At 40.3% G+C, this 24,779-nt stretch overlaps 4 protein-coding genes across 4 annotated transcripts; all 4 read right to left on the bottom strand.

Annotated features, from left to right (window-relative positions):
* Positions 1-8,335: 8,335 nt before the first annotated feature.
* Positions 8,336-9,250, bottom strand: LOC134097954 (trace amine-associated receptor 13c-like). Its single transcript, XM_062550908.1, has one exon. It carries the CDS (start codon positions 9,086-9,088, stop codon positions 8,336-8,338), a length of 753 nt encoding a protein of 250 aa, XP_062406892.1. The 5' UTR covers positions 9,089-9,250.
* Positions 9,251-12,149: 2,899 nt separating this feature from the next.
* LOC134097953 (trace amine-associated receptor 13c-like) lies at positions 12,150-13,236 on the bottom strand. Its single transcript, XM_062550907.1, has one exon. It carries the CDS (start codon positions 13,212-13,214, stop codon positions 12,150-12,152), a length of 1,065 nt encoding a protein of 354 aa, XP_062406891.1. The 5' UTR covers positions 13,215-13,236.
* Positions 13,237-14,274: 1,038 nt separating this feature from the next.
* stx7l (syntaxin 7-like) lies at positions 14,275-22,645 on the bottom strand. The gene is made up of 10 exons (XM_062550906.1): positions 22,508-22,645; positions 21,328-21,431; positions 21,115-21,184; positions 20,620-20,710; positions 18,192-18,329; positions 17,880-17,929; positions 16,601-16,697; positions 16,365-16,437; positions 15,236-15,318; positions 14,275-14,925 (listed from the first exon to the last, which is right to left on the bottom strand). The coding sequence occupies exons 2-10, from the start codon at positions 21,410-21,412 to the stop codon at positions 14,830-14,832; spliced, it is 783 nt and encodes a 260-aa protein (XP_062406890.1). The 5' UTR covers positions 21,413-21,431; positions 22,508-22,645; the 3' UTR covers positions 14,275-14,829.
* An 893-nt stretch (positions 22,646-23,538) lies between these two features.
* LOC134098349 (trace amine-associated receptor 13c-like) lies at positions 23,539-24,552 on the bottom strand. The gene has a single exon (XM_062551381.1). The coding sequence runs from the start codon at positions 24,550-24,552 to the stop codon at positions 23,539-23,541; it is 1,014 nt and encodes a 337-aa protein (XP_062407365.1).
* Positions 24,553-24,779: the final 227 nt, after the last annotated feature.

Genomic DNA, 24,779 nt, shown 5'->3' with positions numbered 1-24,779 from the left:
GCAATATTAATGTGTTAACATAGCCTATGTAAATTCATGGCATGGGAACCGAACCTGAGAACACGCAAAACATATCTAGATTGATATCCTATTACGCTGCGCATGACACCACGAAAGACGTACTCTGTGCAGAGCCGCAAGATTCCTTGGACCACACACAGATCAAGTTCAAACAATGTAAGTTGCATAATTTTCAGAAATTCTTTGAAACTAGCGAATAGGTAGCCTTAATCAATGCTTGCAACACTGTCGGAAAAAAGTTTCTCCTTCTATTTTTTAAGTTGTAGGCTACAGGTGACGAAAGCACAGGTTGACGGAACCAATGGTTTGGGACTCGTTTTCCGACTGGTGTTTTTTTTTGCAACACAGATTCATTTAGCTCGGCAGTTAGCCTGCCACCGACCAGGTTAGTTCAGAAGCATATGTTACCCCAGCAACTCAGCTGAGATTCCTGTTAACGGGAGTAATGGAACCGAACTCTCTCTAAAATTAGCGAGGCTTATCAAAGTTAGCCGCGATTTACGGTTAGCTCGCTTGATGGAATACCCCCAGTGTTGGGAAGGATACTTTCAAAACGTATTCCTTTACAGAATACAAAATACATGCCCTAAAAAGTAATTTGTAACGTATTCCGTTACGTTACTCAATCTGAGTAACGTATTCTGAATACTTGGATTACTTCCGCATTGAATTGCGGTTTATAAGTGTAGGAATGCGCCCATCAAATCCAAATTTCGGGTGTGTTCTTCTGTTCCAAATGGCTGAATGCGGCCCACGTAGGCCTACTGTACGAGAATAGAATTCAAGTTGGAACAGGGGCATAGCCTATAGCCAGAAATTATAAGGTGTGTGAGATTTTAGGTGGCATCAACCCAGTAAAAATGAGGGGTGCAGATATGACCGGTCGGTGGGATGCAAATTAGCCTACCTGGAAATGTAAACACTAGGCTATAGCCTACTGCATAGCCTATCAGTGCTCTCGAAAATGAACGTGAGTAAATGACAATCAAAAACCGCACGTTAAAATATAGGCTACCCTACTCGCAAGAATAATACACGTGCATAGGCTGCACCAAAATTCATTTTAAAACTTAAATATAGCCTAGATCTACTTACAAACAAATAACCCATGAGCTATTTAAAGTTGGAATGAAAACCTCAGAATGAATGCAGTGCCTATTAAGATGGGTTTCATCGTAGGTAAATCAACGCGTGAACCAGGCTTTGTTTATTGATTGCTAAGACTGTATAACCGATTGGCCGAAGTAAGCAATTAATAGGCCTACTTGGGAAAATATCTTTTGAACAGACATCAAGAACCACGGTCGGTGAGTAGGAGTTACTAACACTTACTTCACTCCAAATTTGCTGTCAGTTATCTCCGATGGCGCGTCCATAATGCGCGCTGGCTGCGTTCTGACGGGTGCAATGTGGCTAGTGCAAGACGACGGGGCTTGGATTTAAACATGGAAATAATTTAATCTAGATTGCTTTCCGGAAAATGCATGGAGTTGCCTTAATTTATTTAGAGAGTGAATAAACTTCGAAACAGTGAAGTATCCTCATGTAATCCATTGATTTCAACAATGTAACTGTATTCTAAATACCACTTGTTTAAGTTGTAACTGTAACGGAATACAGTTACTCATAATTTGTATTCTAAATACGTAACTCCGTTACATGTATTCCGTTACTCCCCAACACTGAATACCCCCCTGTTCAGAGTCTATAGCGACCATCAGAGTCCCTAGCAACCTTGACGAGACTGACGAGATAACAGTGCAATCGTGGTTGACACACTACTGAAACGCTAACGTTAAAAAGTTGATTTTCACAAAAAGATCGTTTTCTCCATGTTTGGTTCTAGGCTGATTTGACATGGAACTACACTCTCATCTGGCGTAATAATCAAGGCAACTTGCAAACGTACCATAGGCGCAGTGATATCGTACGCAGCATCTGAAAATAGTCCCCATATAGCGTCTTTCCACTGGGCATTTTCGTAACGGTACGGTACGGCACAGTGCAACTCTACCATGTTTGGGAGTAGCCTCGCGAGCCATCCACGTACTTCCGGCCAAGGATTGCCTCCACTACGAGTCTGGCCGTGCTCCTCTGTGGAGCATTCTGCTCGGTAGAATTGTAACAGAACGCCCCCCCTCCAGAAAGCAGCCAATAAACGAAGAGACGGGTTGGTGGGGGCGAAAGGGGGAGGGCGCTCGTGACGATGACGTTAAACGCCTGCGCTATGTTGTTATGAGTAACTATCGCCGATTGGGTGAGAGCTGTCCAATCAATTCAAACCAGAACTGGGCATTACTTCCCGCTTCCTGCAAGCGCTTCAGAGCAAAGAAATTCCAGACCATAATACGAAATGAAATGGTAGTATTATGGGATGGTTAGGACCAGGCTAGTTTGGGAGCATTTCGACTGCAGATTAGCGGGTGGAGCCGTTACTATTTTTAGTGCCTATCGTACCTGTTTCAGAGGTGGGTCTAGTCGGGACCTGGCGATACTTAAATGCCACGTGATCAGTGCAGTCCACTGATTGGTCAGATAAATGACGTTATGCGCGCAACGAAGCTCGGGGATCTTGACCAGAGCCACCCACCAGTTTTATATGCACTGCTTGACTTGTTAGCTCAAGGAGTTGTGATAAACGATAATAGCAGAGCCCGTCTACTTATTAGACATTCTCTGATAATAGTAACACAGGACACTCTCCACTCGTTCCGCTAGGACCATGCATTTAATTAGCCTAACTTTCACTGCCTTGCAATCAGTGTTAAAACAGCTCTGCAAAGTTAAAACCAACTAGCTAAATGCTAGTCTCGATTAGCATGCCATTTGAACTGCAGTTATAACGAGACCTAGCTGGACGCAGTTGGTTGCACAGATGGTCGATCGTTTTAACGACGGTGTGCGGTGTCCTAACATGGTCGCCTAGTGTAATTGTCAGTGCATGGATTTGTTAAGAAAATAACTTAATATCAGACAATGCTGCTGGCAGTTACTGTCTGGTTACTAGCGAGCTAGCTAGCCTCCTAGCTAAGGTAACATTTTAAACGGAGAAGTGTAATGTCTCTGAAGTGACAATTACCTGAATAACATTATAGTGACGTTAGTTAAAGTAGGTAGTTTATACTCAAGTGAACTTGCAACAGTATATTCAGTTTAAGCGAAGTCCCTCAACTGTTAGTGACCTGGTAGCAAATTGCTGTATGCCATTCACTTGTTAGCTTTTTAAGCTAGCGTTCGCGAGCTAGTTCTAGCCAGCTCGTTCACAGACTAATTCAATTATTCATTCCGTGTCCTATATAATGATTCATTGGTATCATGGATGATTTTAGACAGTAACATTGTAATCACAATTGTGTTTGTATGCTGTTACTGCTTATTAAGAGAGAAAGTTTCGACAGTTGTGTTCACTTTTTACTGACTGCGGTGTGACAACTTCTAGTGGCCTGAAACCCGACGTCACGTCAGTGGGGACGCCGCCGACTCCACCCACTTCCAGGTCACGGTTTAGGTGGAGAGGCAAATAGTACTGGTACCGTGCCGTGCCATGTAGAGCCGCGCTGTACCGTACCGAGTAGAGTCGGACTAGTTTGCCAGTCGAAAAGAGCTAATAGACAACAAGCAGTAGTAGTGCCAGTAGTTTGCAAGTTGCCCTGATTATTACGCCAGATGAGAGTGTAGTTCCATGTCAAATCAGCCTAGAAAAATGCCAGGTCTCATTTTCAGTTGGTCTTATTGCACTTTCTAACTTGAGAGGAGACATGTTTTAAATGGGAAAATTACCAGAAATCTTCACTTTTTTTCACAAAGTCACTTCACTTTCTTCACTTCACAATCTTCACTTTTTTTCACAAAGTCACTTTTAAACATGAAGCTAATAGGCGAGAAGCTAATGGTCTAATCCGATTCAATGATCTATGCTAGGCTGAAGCTAAAAGTTGTATCGCCAGACTCACAGAATGGCTGGATGAACGGGAACAAGGTAAATATCGATTGTTTTGCTCGAGGGGAGGTTGGAAATTAGCTTATTTCCAAAAATGGCGGAATATCCCTTTAAGACTACGTTGAACGTAAATTGTGTGGTGCAACAGTGTAACTATTAGTAGATCGTGAACGTAGTGCCACTTTACGTTCGAACTAAGCTAACGGGGCAGTCACACGCTTGCGTCGGCCAACGTTCGTCCGTTGTTTTCCCATTCACTTTACATTGGCTGGACTTCATTTCATGCCGCACTGAATTGTGGGTCTGATGCGTTGCCTGAGATACGTTGCCTCCGCTAAAAAGTTGAGAAATGTTCAACTTTTGACGGATCGCGCAAGCGCCAGCCAATGAAATTCCGTGTATGCAAATTTTCGAACACTGACAAACCAATCAGTTCGCGTTTATGGAAATGTGACAAAATGAGGCATACGTTGGCGGACGCAAGCGTGTGACTGCCCCGTAAGATGTAACTTACGTTCAGCTGGTGCAACCGGCTGCTGGCTCCTTCAGTGGACAGGGTTCAATGACAGAATCAAATTGGGTTGGCTCGCCATCTATTGAGATCGATGAATCATCCAGGAATTTCGAATCCAACAAAAAAAACTTGACCTGCATTCATAACCAGGTTTTAACCTTTTGTTAAGTTTAAGTCCTTTCCCTAATGCAGGTTGCTTTTACATTCATCTATCACATAATCTCATGTTCAAATGTTGTACAACAATAACTCCAGTGTGAGTAGCACTAGCTAGAAATTAACAGTCATTACCAATCAGCTATCAAGTGCTTCAAATTACAACTGCAATGAGCTTACAATTGTAACAAAAGATAATAGTTCGTTTTGTATAAAGCATTGTATTGGGATAAATGCTTCACATTAGCACCTCATGCATTTCACACATGAAACATACACTTTGAATCAGGTTTAACCTTTCAAACAAAAGTAGCAGCTACACGTTTGTATCAAACAAAAAATCGTTCCGTTTACTTAGTAACATTACATTTACCACTCGTAATAAAAGTATAACAACATAATACACATCTTTCACCTTTTAGCAAGTATTTCTTAACATACATTTAAACTAAAATATGATATAATGATTCAAGCCATTATCTACCGTAAGAATGAACAGGCTAGCTTACCGAGACAGGGTTGCAACAACGAAAACTCGACGAATTCGGCACCCGTCTTCATCAAACACCTTTCAAAGGTTGAGACTTTTGATACTGAATGTTTCCGTGAAACTATTTCAATGTTTTAATTTACTTATTAGTCACTTTTCTTAAGTTCAGCTCTTCCAAAATCTAACTAAACATGGCGCTTGCAAAAAATGGCTGTCTTGCTTCTTCTCCAACTAGCTGCTACAGGTTGAGCTAGAGAGCATCGCGAGATTTCAAAATAAAAGTCCTACTCGCAACTTAAGGCGAGACACTACAGTTGAATAGGGTAAAATTTTTAAATAATAGGTATCACCATGAAACTTCCTCAGTTGATTACTTACACAAGTATGAGAAAAAAATGTATTACAAGTTTTTGAAATGTGTATGTTTAATTATGCAAATGAGGCATTATCTCATTAAATATGCATGATTTTGCATATATTTCCGGTAGATAGATCTGAGCATATGATAAAGCCAGGTGCAAAATTATTCTTTCATGTTGTTTACAAACAAGATTACAATAAAATTACAGAAGGATTTCAGGATATCTGCTTTCATTGCCTAGGAAATCCAAATATAGGCCTACTGTCCATAGCCTTAAAAAAACGATTTTTGCCATGCTTTTTTGATTAACATGTCACATAAATCAGGCCAGGAATGATGTATTAACAAATCCCTCTGTAAATGTCTTCAGAATACTGTTAAGTGTATAACTGGAAAGTTTGGTGTAGATAGGTGCTACAGAGGCTGAGAAGTATCTACCGGAAAATGACTCAAAACCGCAAATAACTAGTTTTGAGAAAACAGCCTTAAAAAACAGCCAATGAGATTCGTTCTCAGCTTAGACTCGTCTTTCAACTTTCGCGATTGGTTGCCAATACAAAGGAAATGTCCATATTTGGATTGCATGGCGTTATGCAGGAGGAGCAGGGCTTTCCAACGGTGTGAGACACGATATGATTTGGATCACGTTCGCGGGAGTAGCCTACATGACATTTTAGAATGGGAACTTTTGAGAAAATGTGGAGAAATACATAGGCGCGAGCACACAAAAGTTCGTGAAATAAACACCTAAATGTGCAAATCGGACTTTGTTGTTGTAGTAGGGTGGTAGAATACATGCTAAGGTAGCAAACTAGCACAAAATCTCGAAATTGACCGGAGGTCACAAAAACAATGTTTTCAACTGCCGTGTCTCGCCTTAAGGCAGTAAAAGTACCTCTTCACCAAAACAATGTTTTTAACTATGACAGCTTAATTCCTATGAACTTTCTTATCACAATTATGATCTGTACCTATTTAATTATTTATTATATTTATGTATTTATCACCTGAGTTACAATATCTTTGTCATTTGTTGTCCAAAAACGACCAAACTTCGCACTGCGCTCACGCATATCATTAGCAATACCTGTGTCAAATTTTAGGTCAGTCGGATGAGTGGTTCGAGAGTTATGCGAGTAACACACAGACAGACAGACAGAGTGACACACAGAGTAATAGATAGATAGGTGTTTTACGTAACATACTGTAGGCCTAGTAGGTGTTCTGCCCCTACTCCCTGCCCCCACACATGCCCCTGAGAGGCTAGTTTTTGTCCCTCGAGATAGGAGGTGCCCCACGTTCAGGCCTTGGGTTGAATGGGTCGAGGAAGCACAAGTCTGCATGAGAGCGCTACGTTTAGCTGCTGTCGGCCAGGCCTTCTTTCTCTATGATCATTTAGAGGGAGAGGCCCAGGATGAGATAAAATACCGTCCAAGTGCAGATCGGGGGGATCCAGACAAAATTATTGTTGTGTTGCGGGAGGTGTAAGGGTGAGTCCTATGTGGATTACAGGAGGCCTTTTTCTCCAGAAGACAGCAAGAAGGGGAATCCTTACAGGAGTTCTCCCTTGCTTTAATGAGCCTTATGGCGTGGGTGAAAGAGAGTGCATCGGGGAATTTGCCCTCCCCGCGACCATTCGACATGCAGGCGCTGTCAGCAGCCTGGTCACTTTGTCTGGGAATGCAATGGAGTTCGTGCTCTGCCCTGCTCCCAACCTCTGTCTCAGGCCCCACCAAACTTTGACAATCCACATCGTACAGCTCCAAGGTCGAAAAACTAGTGCACCGAACTGCAGAGCCACATTTCGGGAGGGGTCGTCAATGACTCAACAGTGGGTTCCAAGGGTTGGTGGAGCTGGGGGCGTTATATGTGTCATATGTATAAGGGATAATGTATAGAACGCTTGTCATTATCGGAAAACAAGTACCGACAGGGCGGACAGGACCCCAATGCGAAGCGGAGGGGTCTTGTTTCGCCCTGAAGGTACTTATTTTACGATAATGACCAGCGTTATACATTATCGCGCTTATTATACGGCTACTTGCCAATAAGAGAAAAGGTTTATATAAAAAGTCAATAAATATCTCAAATCAGCCGTTACCGATCTACTTGCGGAGTGAACCCGTTGCCATTGGCAGCGGTTATTATACTTTCAGAGCGGTCATTATACAAAAATAACTGAACTCAGAACGTTGGGGAGGCCCATTCAAAGTGAATGGGAGCTCCCTCAGCATTCCGGAGAGCCTTATAACAAGCAAAGAGAAATGATGGCAAGATTAACCATATTGGCATAAATTCTCCAGATTTAGGACTATGAGGAGTTTACTGTAGATGCAAAACCCTCTAAAATCTAAATCCGTCTAACCACTTTTTTCAAATTGGCATTTTTAATCAATAAGTGATAGTGAAAAAAAATGCAAATAAGTATGAAGATAATATCAATATACTGTATGTGCAATAGGCTATTCAAACTTTTAAAGTAATGTAGTGCTTTATTTTATGCTTTAGTTATTACTTAGCAATCATCAACCATTTACATAGAATCTTTTATCAAACACAATGTAAGAACTAAATCAATTATGCACATTTCATAGATAAAATATAAGCGAAAATATTTCAGAATGTTGCTGAAAACACAACTAAGTCGAAATATATCATAGTCAGAGCCATATAGATACATCTAGTATCTATATGGCTCTGATCATAGTCATTCATTGTGTCATTCATTCATTATGACATGATCATATAGTATTTATGAGGTTGTTCTCTTTTATATGTATTCTTTCACATACTCAAACAAATTTGTTTCTGATAAATTTCATATTGAGGACTGATTTTCTTTTTTAAAGAAAATCACTTCACTTGCATAAGAGAAGACTCAGGGCTACATATACGGCAGCTTAAAATCAATTTCATGCTCTTTTGAAACCACGGGTAGAACAAAGCATATATAATCGGATTGAACAAAGAATTCAGGTAGAGTAGTGCTGATGTGTAATTCAATACGGCCTCAAAGAGTTGGGGGTTTATACCAGGAATAACACTAGCAATGTAATATGGTAGAACACATAACAAAAAGACAGACACTAATATTCCCAGCACTTTTGCAGCTTTTCTCTCTGATCGTTTAGGCACATGGTCATTCTTGCTGTTTGGATTCCCCTGACTGTTAGCTGCCCTGATGGCAGTAGCATGTTTCCTGGCAATGCCAAAGATGATCAGGTACAGTACAAACATGATGGAGCAAGGTAATACAAATACCACTACAAAATCAACCCAAGACCATATTTCATCAACAGCAATGAGACATTCATGTGGACAGAGTGTCAGTGCGTGAGTAAAGAAACCGTTGTCGTACAGAAGAGCAAAATTGTAAGCCATAGAGAACACCCAGTCCAGGGAGGCCACAATAATCATGAGGTTCACAGTGATTTTCTTGGAGTAGTAAAAGGGATTGCTCAGAGCCATGCACCTATCAACAGCAATAAGAGCCACAATGTGGACAGATGCACACGTCAAGTGGAATGACACAAAGTTGAAAAAAGCACAAGCTCTTGTTCCAAAAAACCAGCACGATTCTATCAGCCAGATAAATTGCATTGGCATTACAAAGATTCCCACAAAGAAATCTGTCACAGCCAGGAAAAAAAGGAGCACATTAGTTGGTGTGTGAAGCTGTTTGAAGTGACACACCGATGTGATAACAAGCAGATTGCCACCCACAGTGATTATCACAGCAAGTATTGCAGACACATACAAAGCCACATATGATGTATTAACCGCTGATTTCCCAAAGCATGAAACACAATTGTCCACAAGGCTGTCATTGTTGAATCTGTTTGTCTTAGTGTATGTTGGCTCAGTGTAAAGCCCCCTAGAAATGGAATAGGAATCCAACGACATGATCAGACAGTGAATCAGACATATTGGTGCACTGTATTTATATAGTTTTATAGACACTCCCCACTACCTCATGCACTGTTTATTTCTGATTATTCATGATGCATTCCTCAAGGATCAAGTAGTATTTTTATTATGACCGCTGCTATATAGTTGTTGTTTTTCTTCTTCTTCTTCTTTTTTCCCGTCATCGATTCTGAATTTTTGGTCAACGATTCCAGTTAACAAATATTTTAATCCATCAAAGGATTTACAAAAGACATAAACAATGAATGAATACCAAATAAATGGATAGAAACTAGCGGTACACAATATGACCTCCGCTCAGTTCTGCACATTCTCTCCAAAAAATAAATAATAATAAATGCATGTCAACTTTCCTGTATCTCCTATTTGTGCAAATTATATGCATATATCTCCTACTCTTGCAGCTCTTGTGTATATAAATGAGTGTGAGTTTGCCTTTGTGTATAAGAGTGTGTGTGTGTCTGTGTGTGTATGTGTGCGTGCATTGCATACATGTGTGTGTGTGTGTGTGTGTCAGGGTGGGAATTTCTTCATTTTAGGGGCAAGGCCATTTGGCCTTCTCTTGTTTTTTAGGGGCACCAAGGCCACATGACAGGGCACAAAGGCCACGGAATAAAATTTTATGGGTTTTACATTTCAGGATTATCTTGACTCAAATACACAGACCTGCTAGCTGCTGTAGGCTTCAAGAAATACTAACGCAGCCTCACACTTTTCTATAGTAACACAAAAGAGTTTTTGGTACATTAAAATAATGTTTCCAAAATCATTTCAGCGGTTCATCAACTCGTAACAGGGTGAACGGCACTTCTGCTCTCACTTTGCGGCCCTCTATCGGCTATAACCGCACTATGTAACTTTATGAGGTGGGGTAGTGTATCTGTAGTTCGATGAAATGAGACATCAGAAACTACAAATTTGACTTGCTTCAATCTCGCAATACATCATACTTACATAAAATCATGCAACATATTCTACCTTGTCTGTTATTTGCTGGATAAACAAATAGCGTGTATGAGACAGGAAAAGTGATTTAGTGTTGCTTTAAGTTGAGGCCCGCTTAGGCTGCAGGTTAAAACATTTCAGATCAACTTTACAAATGCAAGCCTATACCCTATTTTATTTAATAATGTTAGCCTGAAAATCTGTCTGTCCCAAGCAAGTTTATTCAATATGCATACTCTTATTTACTTTAGTTGGCTATGCTAATAAGTTTTCATAAGGCCTATAACATCTTCAAAATCCTGATAATTCAGCCTCAGATATTGTCTTTGTTTTAAGGCCTGAACCATGCAAATAAAAAATAAATAGCCTATGTATATTGCAGACACACAAATTATATTTTATGTGAGGAGTAGCATTTATATGTGAGTTGTATGACACACACACACACAGTGCCATCAAAGTAAGCTACCCTTGTTGTAGTAGTCCTTTGGGCTGTAGAAGGGGGAGAAATCGCTGCGAATGTATACGAAATTGGTATTGAATTTCATTTAGTGGTATTGAAAAGGTCTTAAAAAAGCCTTGACAAGTTTAAGAAGGAGGATTTTAGGGGTACCTTGGAGACAGGTGTCGCTCCGCGATGTGTCGCTAGGATGGATGAGCACAGTATACCCACTACAAAAAAAGTAGACTACACCCCTGCCGTAGGCCCAGTCGTAGGTCCAGGTCACTGAGTGTGCAGAGTGCAGACCCTGACCCAGACCCCCTGACGTAGTATTAAGTATACCTGGCCAGCTACGCAGGCGCTACATTATCTACTAAAAGTGCACAGTACAGCCATAGGCATTACACTTTTATTGTTCTCCATGAAACAGAGTAGCATGTAGGACAGACTTTTTTGGGATAGGGAAGGAAAGGCCTCATACAAGAAGCAGTATTACAACAAATGTCCTTTTACTTTTGATCATACAGTATGTGTTCAAATGTTGTATTACCATTTAGGGATTTACCAACTTTCTTGTGTTTGCTCTTACCAATATAAGAAAATAAACCCATTGTTTTCACAATCTACAAATAGTTTACAAGGGTCGTATGTCAGGTGTGACTAATGGCAAATGGTTTAGAGGGGTTGTGTGTCAGGTGTGACTAATGGTTAGTTTACAAAACGCTTTTGCACACCTCTTTTGTAGGGGACCTGAGGAAGGTCTATGACCGAAACGTTGTAAATAAATATGCATGCGTAATGGACAGTGCGCGGGATTTTCTTTCACAAGTTTAACTAGGTATGACTAATGGCAAATGGTTTAGAGGGGTTGTGTGTCAGGTACAGTAGGAGGGGCCCTTAGCAGCGGGCTATGGAGAGGCCAGGACACCAGACGCCAGCTGTCACATCTTAAGGAAAAATGTAGTCACACCTAATGGAAATTTATCTTTGTCTAAGTTTTCTTTTTAGTATTGAAAAGAGAAATGACAGTAGCATCAGCAATAGTATAAACATCCATTCAAGGTCTCCTACACAGCCATACAGTGAAAGAGGATATTCCTTCAACGTAGTATGCCCATACACTAGCTCTCAAGTCATCCTCAGATGAGTTTGAGAGCTGGGGCCTCATTACAGACAAAATCCTATCTTTCTATTACAGAAGCAGTTATTTTGATTTGCCATTCTAACTTGGGATTCCTGTTAGGAATTTGAAGGGAAATTTGTACAGTAACATGGTTCTTTAATGAAAGCATATAGGATAGCAGAGTTTCCGTAATAAGGCCCCTGGATACAAAAAAAAGACAGAAAATAAAATCACTTCAGCTGCATGAGAGAGGACTCGGAGGTACATATACGACACCTCAAAATCAACTTAATGCTTTTTTGGAACCAAGGGTAGAACAAAGCATAAATAATTGGATTAAACAATGAATTCAGGTAAAGTATGAGAGACGTGTAGTTTAGCGCATCCTCAAATGCCTGGCCGTAGATAAACTCAGCCATAACACTAGCAGTGTAATATGGAACAACACATAACAAAAATACAACCACAAGTATTCCTAGCACTTTGGCAGCTTTTCTCTCAGACCGTTTGGGCATGTTCTCATTCTTGCTTCCATTTACATTGGCCTGATTATTATTAGCTGCCCTGATGGCAGTGGCGTGCTTCCTGGCAATGGCAAAGATTTTGAGGTACAATATAAACATGATGGAACAAGGTAATGCAAACACCACCACAAAATCAACCCAAGACCAGATTTCGCTCACAGCAACTGGACACTCGCTGGGACACAGGGCCAGAGAGGTCGTGAAAAACCCGTTGTAGTAGAGAAGAGAAGAATTATACCCCACTGAAACAGCCCAGGTAAACAAGACCGCGATGACTGCGATCTTCACAGTGATTTGCTTGGTGTAGAGAAAGGGATTGCTCAGCGCCAGGTATCGGTCCACTGCAATGAGAGCCACATTATGAACAGAACAGGTTGTCAGTTGGAACGCAAAAAAGTTGAGAAAAGCACACATGGATGTCCCAAAGAACCAGCATGCCTCGATCATCCAGATGAATCCCAGTGGCATCACAAACATTCCCACCATGAAATCTGCCACAGCTAAGGAAAGGAGAAGCACATTCGTTGGTGTATGCAGCTGTTTGAAGTGACACACCGATATTATGACAAGCAGGTTGCCAAACACAGTTACTATAACAGCAAGTATTGCACATATATAGAAAATCACATATTCTGTTGTAACCATCGTTTTCCCAAAGCAAGAAACACACTTGTCCTTATGGCTGTGATTGCCGAGTTCAAAAGTGCTCTTTTCTAGGTATGTTCGCTCAATAAAGAGCCCCCTAGAAAGTGAATAGGAATCCAATGACATGATCGGACTCCTACTGGATCAGACCTTGAGCTGTATAGTATTTATACTCTTTTAAACAGGCCTTCTTGCACTCTCCCGCCCCCCGTTTTTTTTTTTTCCTTTCTTGTAAGCACTGGTACCATCATGCATTGTAATCTGAGGTTTGAAAACAGGTTTTGGCCTGCTCTTATGGGATTGGATACTTTAGTGGCTATCGCATTACACCAAGAAGTATGATTTATGTTAAGCGTACAGGTCACCATGACCGGCCCATTCAGTTTCCCTTACACTACTGAGTTAGCCATTCAACATTACATAGTTGTATTTGAGAGAGTGAAATACAGTAAAGCTTACTATAGCAAACAAGTTGTTTTATGTTTCCAGGCCTGTGTGGGGTATTGGCACAGGCCAGTATTTCAGGCACCAGTGGCAGGTCCACTACATGACTACACGACTACACGCACACATAAAAAAACTGCTCTAGCAAGGCCCAATACTGGCCGGTAGACAAGCCCAATAAAGCATTTTTGGAATGCTTAGGATCAGCCAAACCTGCACAGAATCAGTCAGTTATCAGTGTATGATGGCCTAACTGGTTTGTCGATGAGAACTAATGTACTGTGAAAATAAGCATCTGCTGGGTCAGTGTTTACAAACCAATCATCTGTCCATACACTGCAACCTGTAAGGCTCAGCGAGGGGAAATATTCTCAGATATCTGATCTGACCTAGGATTGGTTTGAGACTATACACAACTAATCCTCTCCACAGTCAAAAGCTGGGCATCAGGTCAGCTGGAGAAACCAGCAAAGCTCACTGGTCAGGAGGGAGGGGAGTGCTTGACATGAACCCGCGGTTCTCACGTGTGGCACTGGGAAGAAAAAGGCTGAGCCTGAGGTCCTATAGGGCTTCACAGCGTGGGCAAACCAAAAAGTTGCATAGCAATGAGCACCGAGTCTGGGCATGTTCTGGCCTTAGGCAAGTCACACCACACATGTGGATGAATTTATGCTGCTGCTACCATATCTTGTATACTGGTTCTTATTTTTTCTAGAGTGGATAAACGTGCAACAAAATTGAATTTGAATGAATCTCTCAGTACAGTTTTTAATTTACAATATTGATGAGCGGACATCTGTGATAGCATAAATGGCATTTTAAGAGAGATGCCTTTACAATGCCTCTGACTTACAATAATTAAAGATTATATGACTAAAAGGGAATGCTTTTATTAAAGTTTCTGCATAGATAGGTCATTTGTTACTGCATTTGGCATCAGAACATACATAACTATACAAAGTCAAAATATATAAAATATCTAAAAACTGGAAATGTCCCCTCAAAGGTTATCTAAAAAAAAATTATAATAATTAACGCATTATTAAAATGAGCATCCCTTTGTTTGGATCTTGAACGCATTTACAGTACTGTGGGTTGTGAAGTGTCATTAGTGATGAAAATAAATCAAAAAGGTGCCACATCCATGTTGAAAGAAGCATGCCTGATAGCAGCAGTCTCCCTGGGGGTGGGGGGTCGGTGGTGGGGTGGGGGGGCATGGCTCTGAACGATCCACAGTCAGCAAGAGCAGTTGACTGGTAATGGCCTCGTTCCTTTAAGGCCTCATCCTTTTAAGGCCTCATCCTTTTAAGGCTCCCCAAATGATGAGACCAATAATCACAGCCACAATCACCAGAACGACTATCAGAATGCAGATCTTCTTCCTCGACTTGCGCTGGAAATACATAAATGGGCATTTGTGAACGGACACGTTCATATTAAAGTAATATAGATGATATAAACTAACACAAGGACACAAGATAATTTTGTGAATTGACGGATACTTGATGAGCATAGCAGAATCCGCACACAAATACTGTGGGTGTACATTATAGCAATGCAGCAAGTTTTCAGTCTTATTTGCCATAATGAACGTATTGCTGCTTTTACTTCTAAATGAATAATCAACAAATACAACTTCACTAAACTCACTAAGTCGTGATAATTCTAGAACAGTGCCCTGTGAGTATCATATGCCCCTTTACCTGATAGTCTGCTGCCCTTGCCAACTGCTGAGTTGCGGATTGGACATTGAGGTCAGCGCTCTCAACGTTGGCCTCTATGCTATCTGTGAAAGCACAAAGAAGGAAGTGGAAGAACCAGTGTGATTAGTCTGTCATTGTCCTACAAGACATGTGGTTGAATCCCACTCAGGAAACAGCAGCCTGTCAACTGGCATCCTGCCATGAGATGCGAGGCCTCAGGCTTCGTCAGGCTTGTTTCAGCTATTGAGGCGGCCTTATGTTGGAGGCGGACATTTCAGGTCTAGGTGCTTTTCAAATCATGTTTCAAAATGGAGACCATTGCAAACCAGATTCACCATTCCCCCCCAAGTCTCTTCAAGTCTAAGCCCAATACAATTCCCTGTTATTATGTGATAGACAACAAAGCTTTTTTGAATTCTTTGAAATCTCAGAATTTAAGCACACAACAGGTAAATGTGTGCAGGTTTTTGTAGAATCTCATTAACACCATAAACTGAAAATTATCTTTTCCATTTCCTGTGTAGGCCTGTAATGACGCCATATTATTTGATTTCTATTAGTATTACTTTTCATTATTTGTGTGCACTGGCATAAACACAACACATTAAGCACTTGCATCATGTTTTGACCGCATGTTTTGTCAGACTATTATGGGCCGTCATCTCAATGGTACTCATTATCCATGTGAGCTCTTTAGTGATCTTCACACCTTTAATTGGCCTTTGAGGTGTGCCTGCTTGAAACCCAAGAGCGAGTTTGCAAATCTCTTTAGGTTTCATTGTCAAAAGGTGTAAAAAAACAAAAACTTAGCCTTGTGTTGGTTCCTTTCATGTGACAGCATTGAGGTCAGAATCCATACACCTCATGTTTCTTATATTCATAAGTAGTTTATGTCCTGATGTTTCTTGTGTATGTTTTTTTAAACTATGTTTCCTGTGGTTTCCTGATTTTTGTTACCATTATCTGACTGTCTGTGTCTGTGTGTGTGTGTGTGTGTGTGTGTGTGTGTGTGTGTGTGTGTGTCAGTGAGGCATAGAGGGAGGTGTGATGTTAGATGTGTATCTGGTCCTTATACTACCATGGCCTGTGGGCCTAAGGCGGCCTGTGACAATAGAGAATGAAATCTTACCAATCATGTCTCCTTGCTCATGGACCATCATTCCCAGGTCTTTAAAGATTTCATTGATGTCTGTAATATCAGACTGGAAAATAAAAAAACATATTCTAAAATCAGCTGAAATTCTGCAAGTTATGGAAAACAAATTATCCAAGTGAAATGGAATAGAAGTAAAGCCAAACAAACAAAGTATACACTGAAAATATAAAAGATATGAAATTCAAATTGTGCTGATGGAGTTTACTCACCTCTAGCTGTCGTATAGACTGCTCTCTCTCCTGGATGAGACACAGGTCATCCTCAGTGATGGCTTCCTCATCTGCCTGGATCTGTGTCTGACTGTCACTGATGATAAAGAAAGGGGATGGCATGACAACGGTAAGAAAATAATGGACTAAAACAAGACCCTGTTTTATTTGACATTTACACCCAATATGTGTGAATGTAAAATAATAAATAAAACAGTGTCTTGTTAGGGTTAATTTAAAGGTTCTCTAAGCAATTTTGTAAGGGATAATCGACGATGCGACGTGTGTTTATAGGAAATTAATGCGCGTTCAAAGAGGTCATAAGGTCCGCAGGCAGTAATATCCTCACTCTTGCACTTTCAGTTTCACTTTGGAGTGAGGATATTACTGCACTGAGTCAAAGTGCTTCCATTGTTATTCCGCCACATAATATAGTTATCCCTCTTACCTGCTTAGAAATGCACCACGTTTTATTTTGTCTCACCATACTTGGTTGTGTGACTACTCGTGTAACTGTATTTTAATAGGGAAAACATGGAGGTGTTCGGTCGCCTCTAACTTCATCTCTGTTTGGATCCTAATGAATGAACTGGGGTAGCTAAGTGCTATCAAAGTTGTGCCGCGCACCAGAGCCAGTGAGTGCACGCATTGAAACGTGAGAGGTATGCATCAACTCGTCTAAATTAAGGGAATAACATAGTTTAATATGAAAAAACGGTGAACTGTTCCTTTAAGATCAATTGTTAAATTATGATTTTATATTCCTCTTTTTAGGCAATTTTAGCATGGTATCAAATACATGTTCTCCCCACTGTATATCGATACTAGTAGCTCAAAGTATCGCAATACTTAATTATAGAATTGAATTATCTATTTTACTTTTATTTGAGTCGAGTTTACGCAGGGTTTACTCTGATCACATTCAATTTGCTGATTAGATAGATAGATAGATAGATAGATAGATACGTTATTGATCCCCAAGGGGAAATTCAAGAAATTATGCTCACAAGGTGGCGCTTGTTGTGGCGTTTTATTGTGCATTCGATCTACAGCACTGAAATAGACCTACATGTCTGCAGTAACTATTCTGCAGAGTAGGAATAAACAAAAATAGAGGTTGTGGTCAATGTTTACAGTTCCTCTCTAATTTCCAGAGAGTCAGATCTAAAAGCTGCATATGCAGCTGTTTTCGTTTTGTGTGGAGACATCCAGAACTTCCTCTCACTTGCCAAATGGTTACCATCTTTTGAAATGAAGCCTAACAAAATGTTTCAAATACCTCCCAAAAGGATTAGTACTTCCTCCAAATTCATGATCTGTGGCACCACCCTGAAACCAAACATTAAAAACATTTTTAAGATAATTTCTCATACATCTTCACACTTCATGTTGTCATTCTGTACCATAAGAGTGAATGATCATGATGAGGAAATACTGTACATCATGAGTCAGATCTTAGGAGGCCACACAATTAACAGTGAAGCATGGGATCTAAATCAAACATACTGGGAGAACAGTTAACATAAAGACATTAGGTTTATATGTTAATTAATCAAATTAATTAGGTTATAAGAGTAGACTTCACACTTACCGATACCCGGGAGCTGGCACGAACTCTGGCGACGAACTCTTTCTCTTTCTGTGCGGCCTCCCTCTGAGTCCTTTGGAAAAGTGCCAGTGCATTGGAGAAATCATTGACGAGACGGTCCTTCTGGATCTTTCTTTGGCGCTAGAGGATGAGGATATAAGGGTAGCCTGAGTGATTTTGGGTTATTTTCAAGGTGGTTATTTGTTGCTGAATTTCCACAAATGTATGTGCCTATTTTAAACAGGATGGTTGTTTTTGAGTCTGTAAATTCATTCATATCCAGGCCAAAGTATGAAATCCAAGTAGGCTACATAACATCTCTCTTAAAGTAACAATAAGCAAAAACTTTTGCCACTTTTGGAGGTAGATGTGTTTTGAGCAACTACTTTTGGCATTTAATCGAAACACACAGTGTCCTGTTCAAGTGTCAGGTTTGATATTACAACTGGTCACTAGATGGAGACAATTTGCCAATCATTTAATTCTTCTCATTTTTGAATACTGGCAATCCCATAGCAAATCCTGAAATACTTGAAATTCAGAGCCTTTGGTTGTCAGTAAGTCTCAAGATAGGGCTGCTTGAAGAAAACAATACTGTCTCCACAGTCACTGATGACATGCATGTCAGCAAAAGGACCAGGGGAGATGGCAGCCATAGCTCCACAGCAAATGCACTTAGTGTACAATACAATTTTGGACTCTTGTCATTCCATCAGTCGATCGAAATTTTAGTGATGATGAAGTCATTTTTATAACAGGATGATAATGTTTCTTGACAGAGAGCAAACAATGTTTTTTTTTTTTAAATTACAGGACAGACATATAAAGTTAATGACATGGCCAGCAAACAGTCCAGATCTCAATCCCATTGAAAATATACAGTATAAACAGAGGAAAAGGCACCATCCTGTATCCTGTCAACTGCAGTTTGACAATGTTGAAACCTGATTGATGAAGAATACTGTTTTACATTGGAGAAGTGAATATTCAAGTGGTAATAAAAGCCAGAAGAGGTGCAACAAAGTAGTTATTTTTAAGTTTTAGATTTGTTTTAGATAGAAACTTTTTGGGGGCATGTAAAAAATAAAAGGGGTTGTATCATTCCTGTCGCTGTAGCTTGTGCTGCAGTCAGTAATCAACGTATAGACTTCTCCCAGCAAGATGGCGGTGACCGTAAGAAAATCTCAGACTGGACAAACAGTCCCATTATACATAGAGTGGCACAAGCTACTGTCAAGGGAGAGATGGTAGAGGCACATACTAGATATCTCTGTAAAAAAGGACTCTAGTAAAACTAAAGAGTCTTCTTTACTCAAGTGAAAGCAACAAAGTGCAGGCTCTAAAATATACTAGAGAGGTAGAAAGTATCCTAGCTTTTTTGAAGGAGTATTTTACCAGTTGTTTCTGTTAAAAGAAGTGAACTGTAGCCTACAGTGATATTCCAATTTAAGAACTGTGAGAAACAAATGATCTGTTTGAGGTAAGCCCGCTGGCAGACTAATTTCATAATATTTCTCCATAAATATTCAAGGAGGAAATCAAACAAAGAACAGGATGTTTTGTCAGATGGCGGAAACTTGAAGAAGACTCAGGGCCAGTACAGAAAGGCGGAGGAGGAGTTTCTTTCCTCAGGCCATGAGACTGCATGAGGTGCCAACCGGAAATGAGTGCCAACCCCAATCCCCCCATCTTGCACCTGTGGAACACGCTGCCACCACAGGTGTTCGAGATGTCACTTTCTCTTTTCTGTGGGAACTAAAGTATTTATGTGGTTTTATAGTATTGTCTATGTGGGTTATTGTAAAATGTGTCTCTAACTGTGCACACCTGGACAGATACCTAAGCATCCCACTACTGGTTATACCTATATAATTGAGTATGTGACAAATAACGTTGAAACTAGAAATTTTAAACTACATGCTATTCAGTTGTAAGTGTATATTCTAGTCTACTTGAAACTGCTCTGATTGACATAGCTTTGGTCCCAAAAATGTAGGCTACACTTGTTATCATCATAGGTTGTTGTTAGAGCAAAATGTTCCTTTAAATTAGGGTAGTTGTGTCAATTATATCTCTCAAGGTTGAAGTCAACAATAAAGTAGTGATCAAATCTATCAGCAGCAGTTCCTCTTTGGCTTAGTCTGAGGCACAGTTGCTCTGTGACAGTGGGGCCTACATGAATGAATAGAATCACTCTTCCAACACATGATTCCACATCGGCATTTGGACATACTGTAGTTGCTCCATCCAATAGCACACAAATGAATAATGTACTGTAGGTAAGCTGAATTGTCAGTTTTCTTAATGACTGTCATATGGAAACATAACTAAAGCCTGCAACAGTCCACATGAAATGAAACACAAAGACTGTGTGAGTCTGTGAGAAAATGACCTTGACATTTCAAATACAATGATAAGGCAATTACTTTACCTGCTCTGTTGTTACCGGCAAGGAACCAAACTCTTTCATAAACTTATCCGTTTCTTTGGCAAGATTGTTGACATTTTGCTGCTTCTGTTGTCTACAATACAAATGCAATGTAAAGTCAGAGTGTGACACAACCCCCTTTGTTAATAAAGCTAGACTTTCATCCAATGTAAATTCACAGGATTACCACTGGTCATGTAAGTCAACAATAAAATCCCAGCAAAGCAAACTTTACCTAATATACCTCAACATTTGCTTTGCTCAGGCATACAATGAATTGAATCACAATGCAGATGACAGAGGGACCTTGGATATTAGCCAACCCTTTTGGACATGGGGCCTACACGGCATGCAGTGCACTAGTTCCATATAAAAAAGGGTACAGTAGGTTCAAAGAAATTAACCCTGAAACAAATCAAGGGATTCAGTGGGAGTATGAACAGTAAAAAATTTAATTAAACTAACAGGGTAAATGTTTTATGGCCATTTTACACTCACAGTGTTTGTCTCAGCTCAGTGGTGTCCTGTTGTGACCCTAGCTGACTGACAATCCTCTGGATCTCAGATGCTGGTACAAACAGAAGTACAAGTGAAACATACACACACACACACACACACATACACACACACAAATGTGGCAATTAGGAGCCTTAACATGAATAGCCATTTTGTTCAGTTGATACATAAAATCGTAATACCCTGTGCACTTACTTTGCTGTGTGATCTTGTGTATATTGGAACTGATAGTCTGTGCAAGCTGGTTTGGGTCCTTGGGTACACCACGTTGATAGTCCATGGCAGAGCATTGAGCTACTCTGAAGACAAATGACAAAATATGACATCTTGAACCGTCACAGAATATGACATTTGTTTTCTGGAGATGCTTATACCTTTGTATGAATCAACCATTATAATGAGACACTGACAAGATACCCAAAACTTTATGTGGCTTTCATAGTGTCAGGTTATTAGGCTATTTGTGTAAGGTCTGTAGGCCTAATTTGCTTTTTACAAGAAGCAACATGAACAGGCCTAAAAGGCAGCACCATAACCTCATGCAAATTGAAGTTGCAATACTGACTTTTAAAACACACGCAGATTTAACACACATCCTTGTTCTGATCTAAGCAGCAAAATACTGTGTGGTTAAAGGAACAACGCCTAAATATTTGTTGCGACATTTTTAATATTTGTGGCAGGTAGCCTACAGGTTTTGCTTCATTCTTTAAAGTAGAGAAATGTATGAATTACTGTAAATAACAGACATAAAAAGGGGTTCCCACAATGTCAGTAGGATAGGCCTGTTACTGTAGCCTAAGTGTAAAACGGCTGCTTTAAACGCGTTATTGATATGCAGCCCAGCCTAAGTGCTTTTCGGCCAGACCAGCGCCTTGACTATTCTAGGATATGTGTTCCATATAGACTAGCCTTGAGCGGTCAATTAAATTCGCCAGTTTCAATGAGCCTCTTAGTCACATTCGTTTCATTGTTAATGGTAGAAATAGCTTCATAATGTTAATTACACAGCAATCTCAACACCTGCTCTGAAAGAGGTGTTGAGACGCCCTTGGTCCGAAGTAGCCTAGTCCATGCGGAAATCCCTTCGCCTTATCCCATAATGAAATGTTGGGACTTTACATTACATTAAAATGGTCCTCACAACAACCACAGCAGAAAATATGCACGACTGAAACAAGTACACACAGTTTCATAATGTCTCGAAACTAGACGACTAAAGTCGACAGCTGTTTTTCGGGACGTAGAGCGTTTAAAATAGGCTACGTTTGATTTACCAAGGGGCGACGCATTCACGTAATGATACCAATTTAAAAATCCGCCCCAATAATCTTGAGCAAAGTTAATGAATATACCTGCAGTATAGGCTATTTACCTTATAACGCTTAAACCAAAGTCAGTTTCTGCGCTGGCTTCCTGATCTTTGAGTCATTTCTATGTCACATGATCAGCTGGGTGCGTGCGCTGCCAGCAGCACATTTCCTCACTTCATACAGATGCAAGAGAGGAGAAGGGAAGGGAGGGCCGAATTTGTAAGTCGACGCTGCACAAGCAACGCTTGAAGAAGTAACCTTCAAGGCCTAGGCAAGCACTTTCAGCGCACAATGATAACACTCAAGTCCCTGATACCCAAACTTTGGCTTTGGTCTATCCCACAAATAGGCCTGAATGGCCTTTAAAAACTGTCATGCTGGTGGCATGCTTTGTAGTTTATATTTAACAGAGATTTTATAGACATTTACTACTGGTGAGGTGAACACAGCCAGGATCAGTGTCAAAAGTTTATTTGAAGCTAGATAGTAAAAGATAAGCTAGAAATCAGAGATTTGGCCTATACACATGAACACAAACGGTAACTGATTCTGTAGGCCTACCAGCTATGAAAAACCTAGGCCTACACGATTTCTTCTGTGTCAGCTATGAAAAACATCCATCAGAAATGCAAAGGATATAGAAACGTTTAATGAAACAGTACACATACATCTCAGGTCAATTCTAAAACAGAAGTCAGTATTTTGTGCAATTGCAAAAATGCTGGTCTGTCCTCAATACAATGTTCATTTACAAGTGACTATGTAGCCTACTGTACCTAATAAATATGAAAACGTTATCTTAAGGACACATTGATTGAACTTTCTGTAAAGTTACAAACAATGTCATATTGTTATTTAATGTTGAACACCCTGATAGGTATAGCAAGTGCAATAGAAAAAGCTTGCAGTATATTCGTCTGTCTTGACATACAATACACTGGCTGCTGAAATACTGTTACAGCATTATAGGCTACAATAAATATGTAAGGTTTAAGGACAACTGAAAAGAAGGCACATTCAGCAGGCCTACATTTTGTATTTCAAAAAGTACAGAATATTTTGAGTCTTAATTCACTGAATCTGAAATGTGGCTCTATGAAGCTAATATATTCATGTCAGATGAGTGTGTGTTAAATATCTTAAGGGTCACAATCAAATAGAGAGATTTCCTGAACCATGGGTAGAAGAGCCCATATATAATTGGATTTAAAGTAGAATTGAAATAGCCAAGCCAGGTAAAGATTTCAAAAAGTATACCTGGGGTAGAAAAATTTGTGTAAGGATCAACAATAGAATTGACAAAGAAAGGCATCCAGCAAAATATAAAAGCACCAACAACAATCCCAAGGGTTTTTGCAGCTTTCCTCTCTGTTTTGGAAACATGTTCATTATTCAGACTAAGGCCTCGGTTGACATCTTCAATCTTTTTAATGTGGCCTCTGGCGACCGAGAATATCTTTGCATATAAACCTACCATAATAGAGCAGGGTAAGAAAAAAGCTATCAAGGTATCCAGTGCCCCCCACAGTGCATTGAACAGAAGGTTACAACTACCTATACAGTAAATGGACTTTAGGAAGTCATCAAGGCCTTTAACATTTGCCCTGGAGTAGAGGAGACCGAAGGAGTAGGCAGCACCAATGCCCCAACTTGCAGCTATCATGAGCCATGCTACAGGTATTGTTATTCTTGTAGGGTACAGCAGAGGGTAACAGAGAGCCTGGTGTCGATCAATGGCTATGGATATCAGGTGGAAAATCGAGACAGAGGTCAGGAACATGTCAAAGCTGGAATGCAGTAAACAGAATGCATCACCATAGTACCAGCAGCCATCCACAGATCTGACTATACTGAACGGCATCACAGTCAACCCTAGCAGCAGGTCTGCAAGAGCCAGGGACATCACAAGCAAGTTAGTCGGCGTGTGCAGCTGTTTGAAATGCACTATGGAGATAATAACAACCAGGTTGCCCAGAATAGTAACCACCATGCTGGTCCAAAACATAATGTATAACACTATTTGTGTTGCCTGATTGTAACTGCCTTTCAGGCAAGAGCCATTAACTAATGGATAGCAATATTGCGCAGAAGAAATCTCCATGTCCATTTTCCTTTGTCTTCTGTCATGAAACCAAGAGAGACCCTGTGGCAATTTACCAGAGAGTCTCTCACTTTTATATCTTTCATTTTCCTATCCTTTATCATAGGCTCCCAGGGGGGGCCTCTTCAGTTCTTCCGTTTTAACCAACTATCTTTAAGCGTGCAGAATTGTGTATACAGTTGTGCTCATACGTTTACATTCCCAGGACATACACATACTAAAGTTGACTAACA

This window comes from Sardina pilchardus, chromosome 12 (genome assembly GCF_963854185.1).
Source record: "Sardina pilchardus chromosome 12, fSarPil1.1, whole genome shotgun sequence".
NCBI lineage: Eukaryota > Metazoa > Chordata > Actinopteri > Clupeiformes > Clupeidae > Sardina > Sardina pilchardus.
Note: the sequence above shows the minus strand (reverse complement) of the source record. Positions and strands in the feature narration are given on the sequence as shown.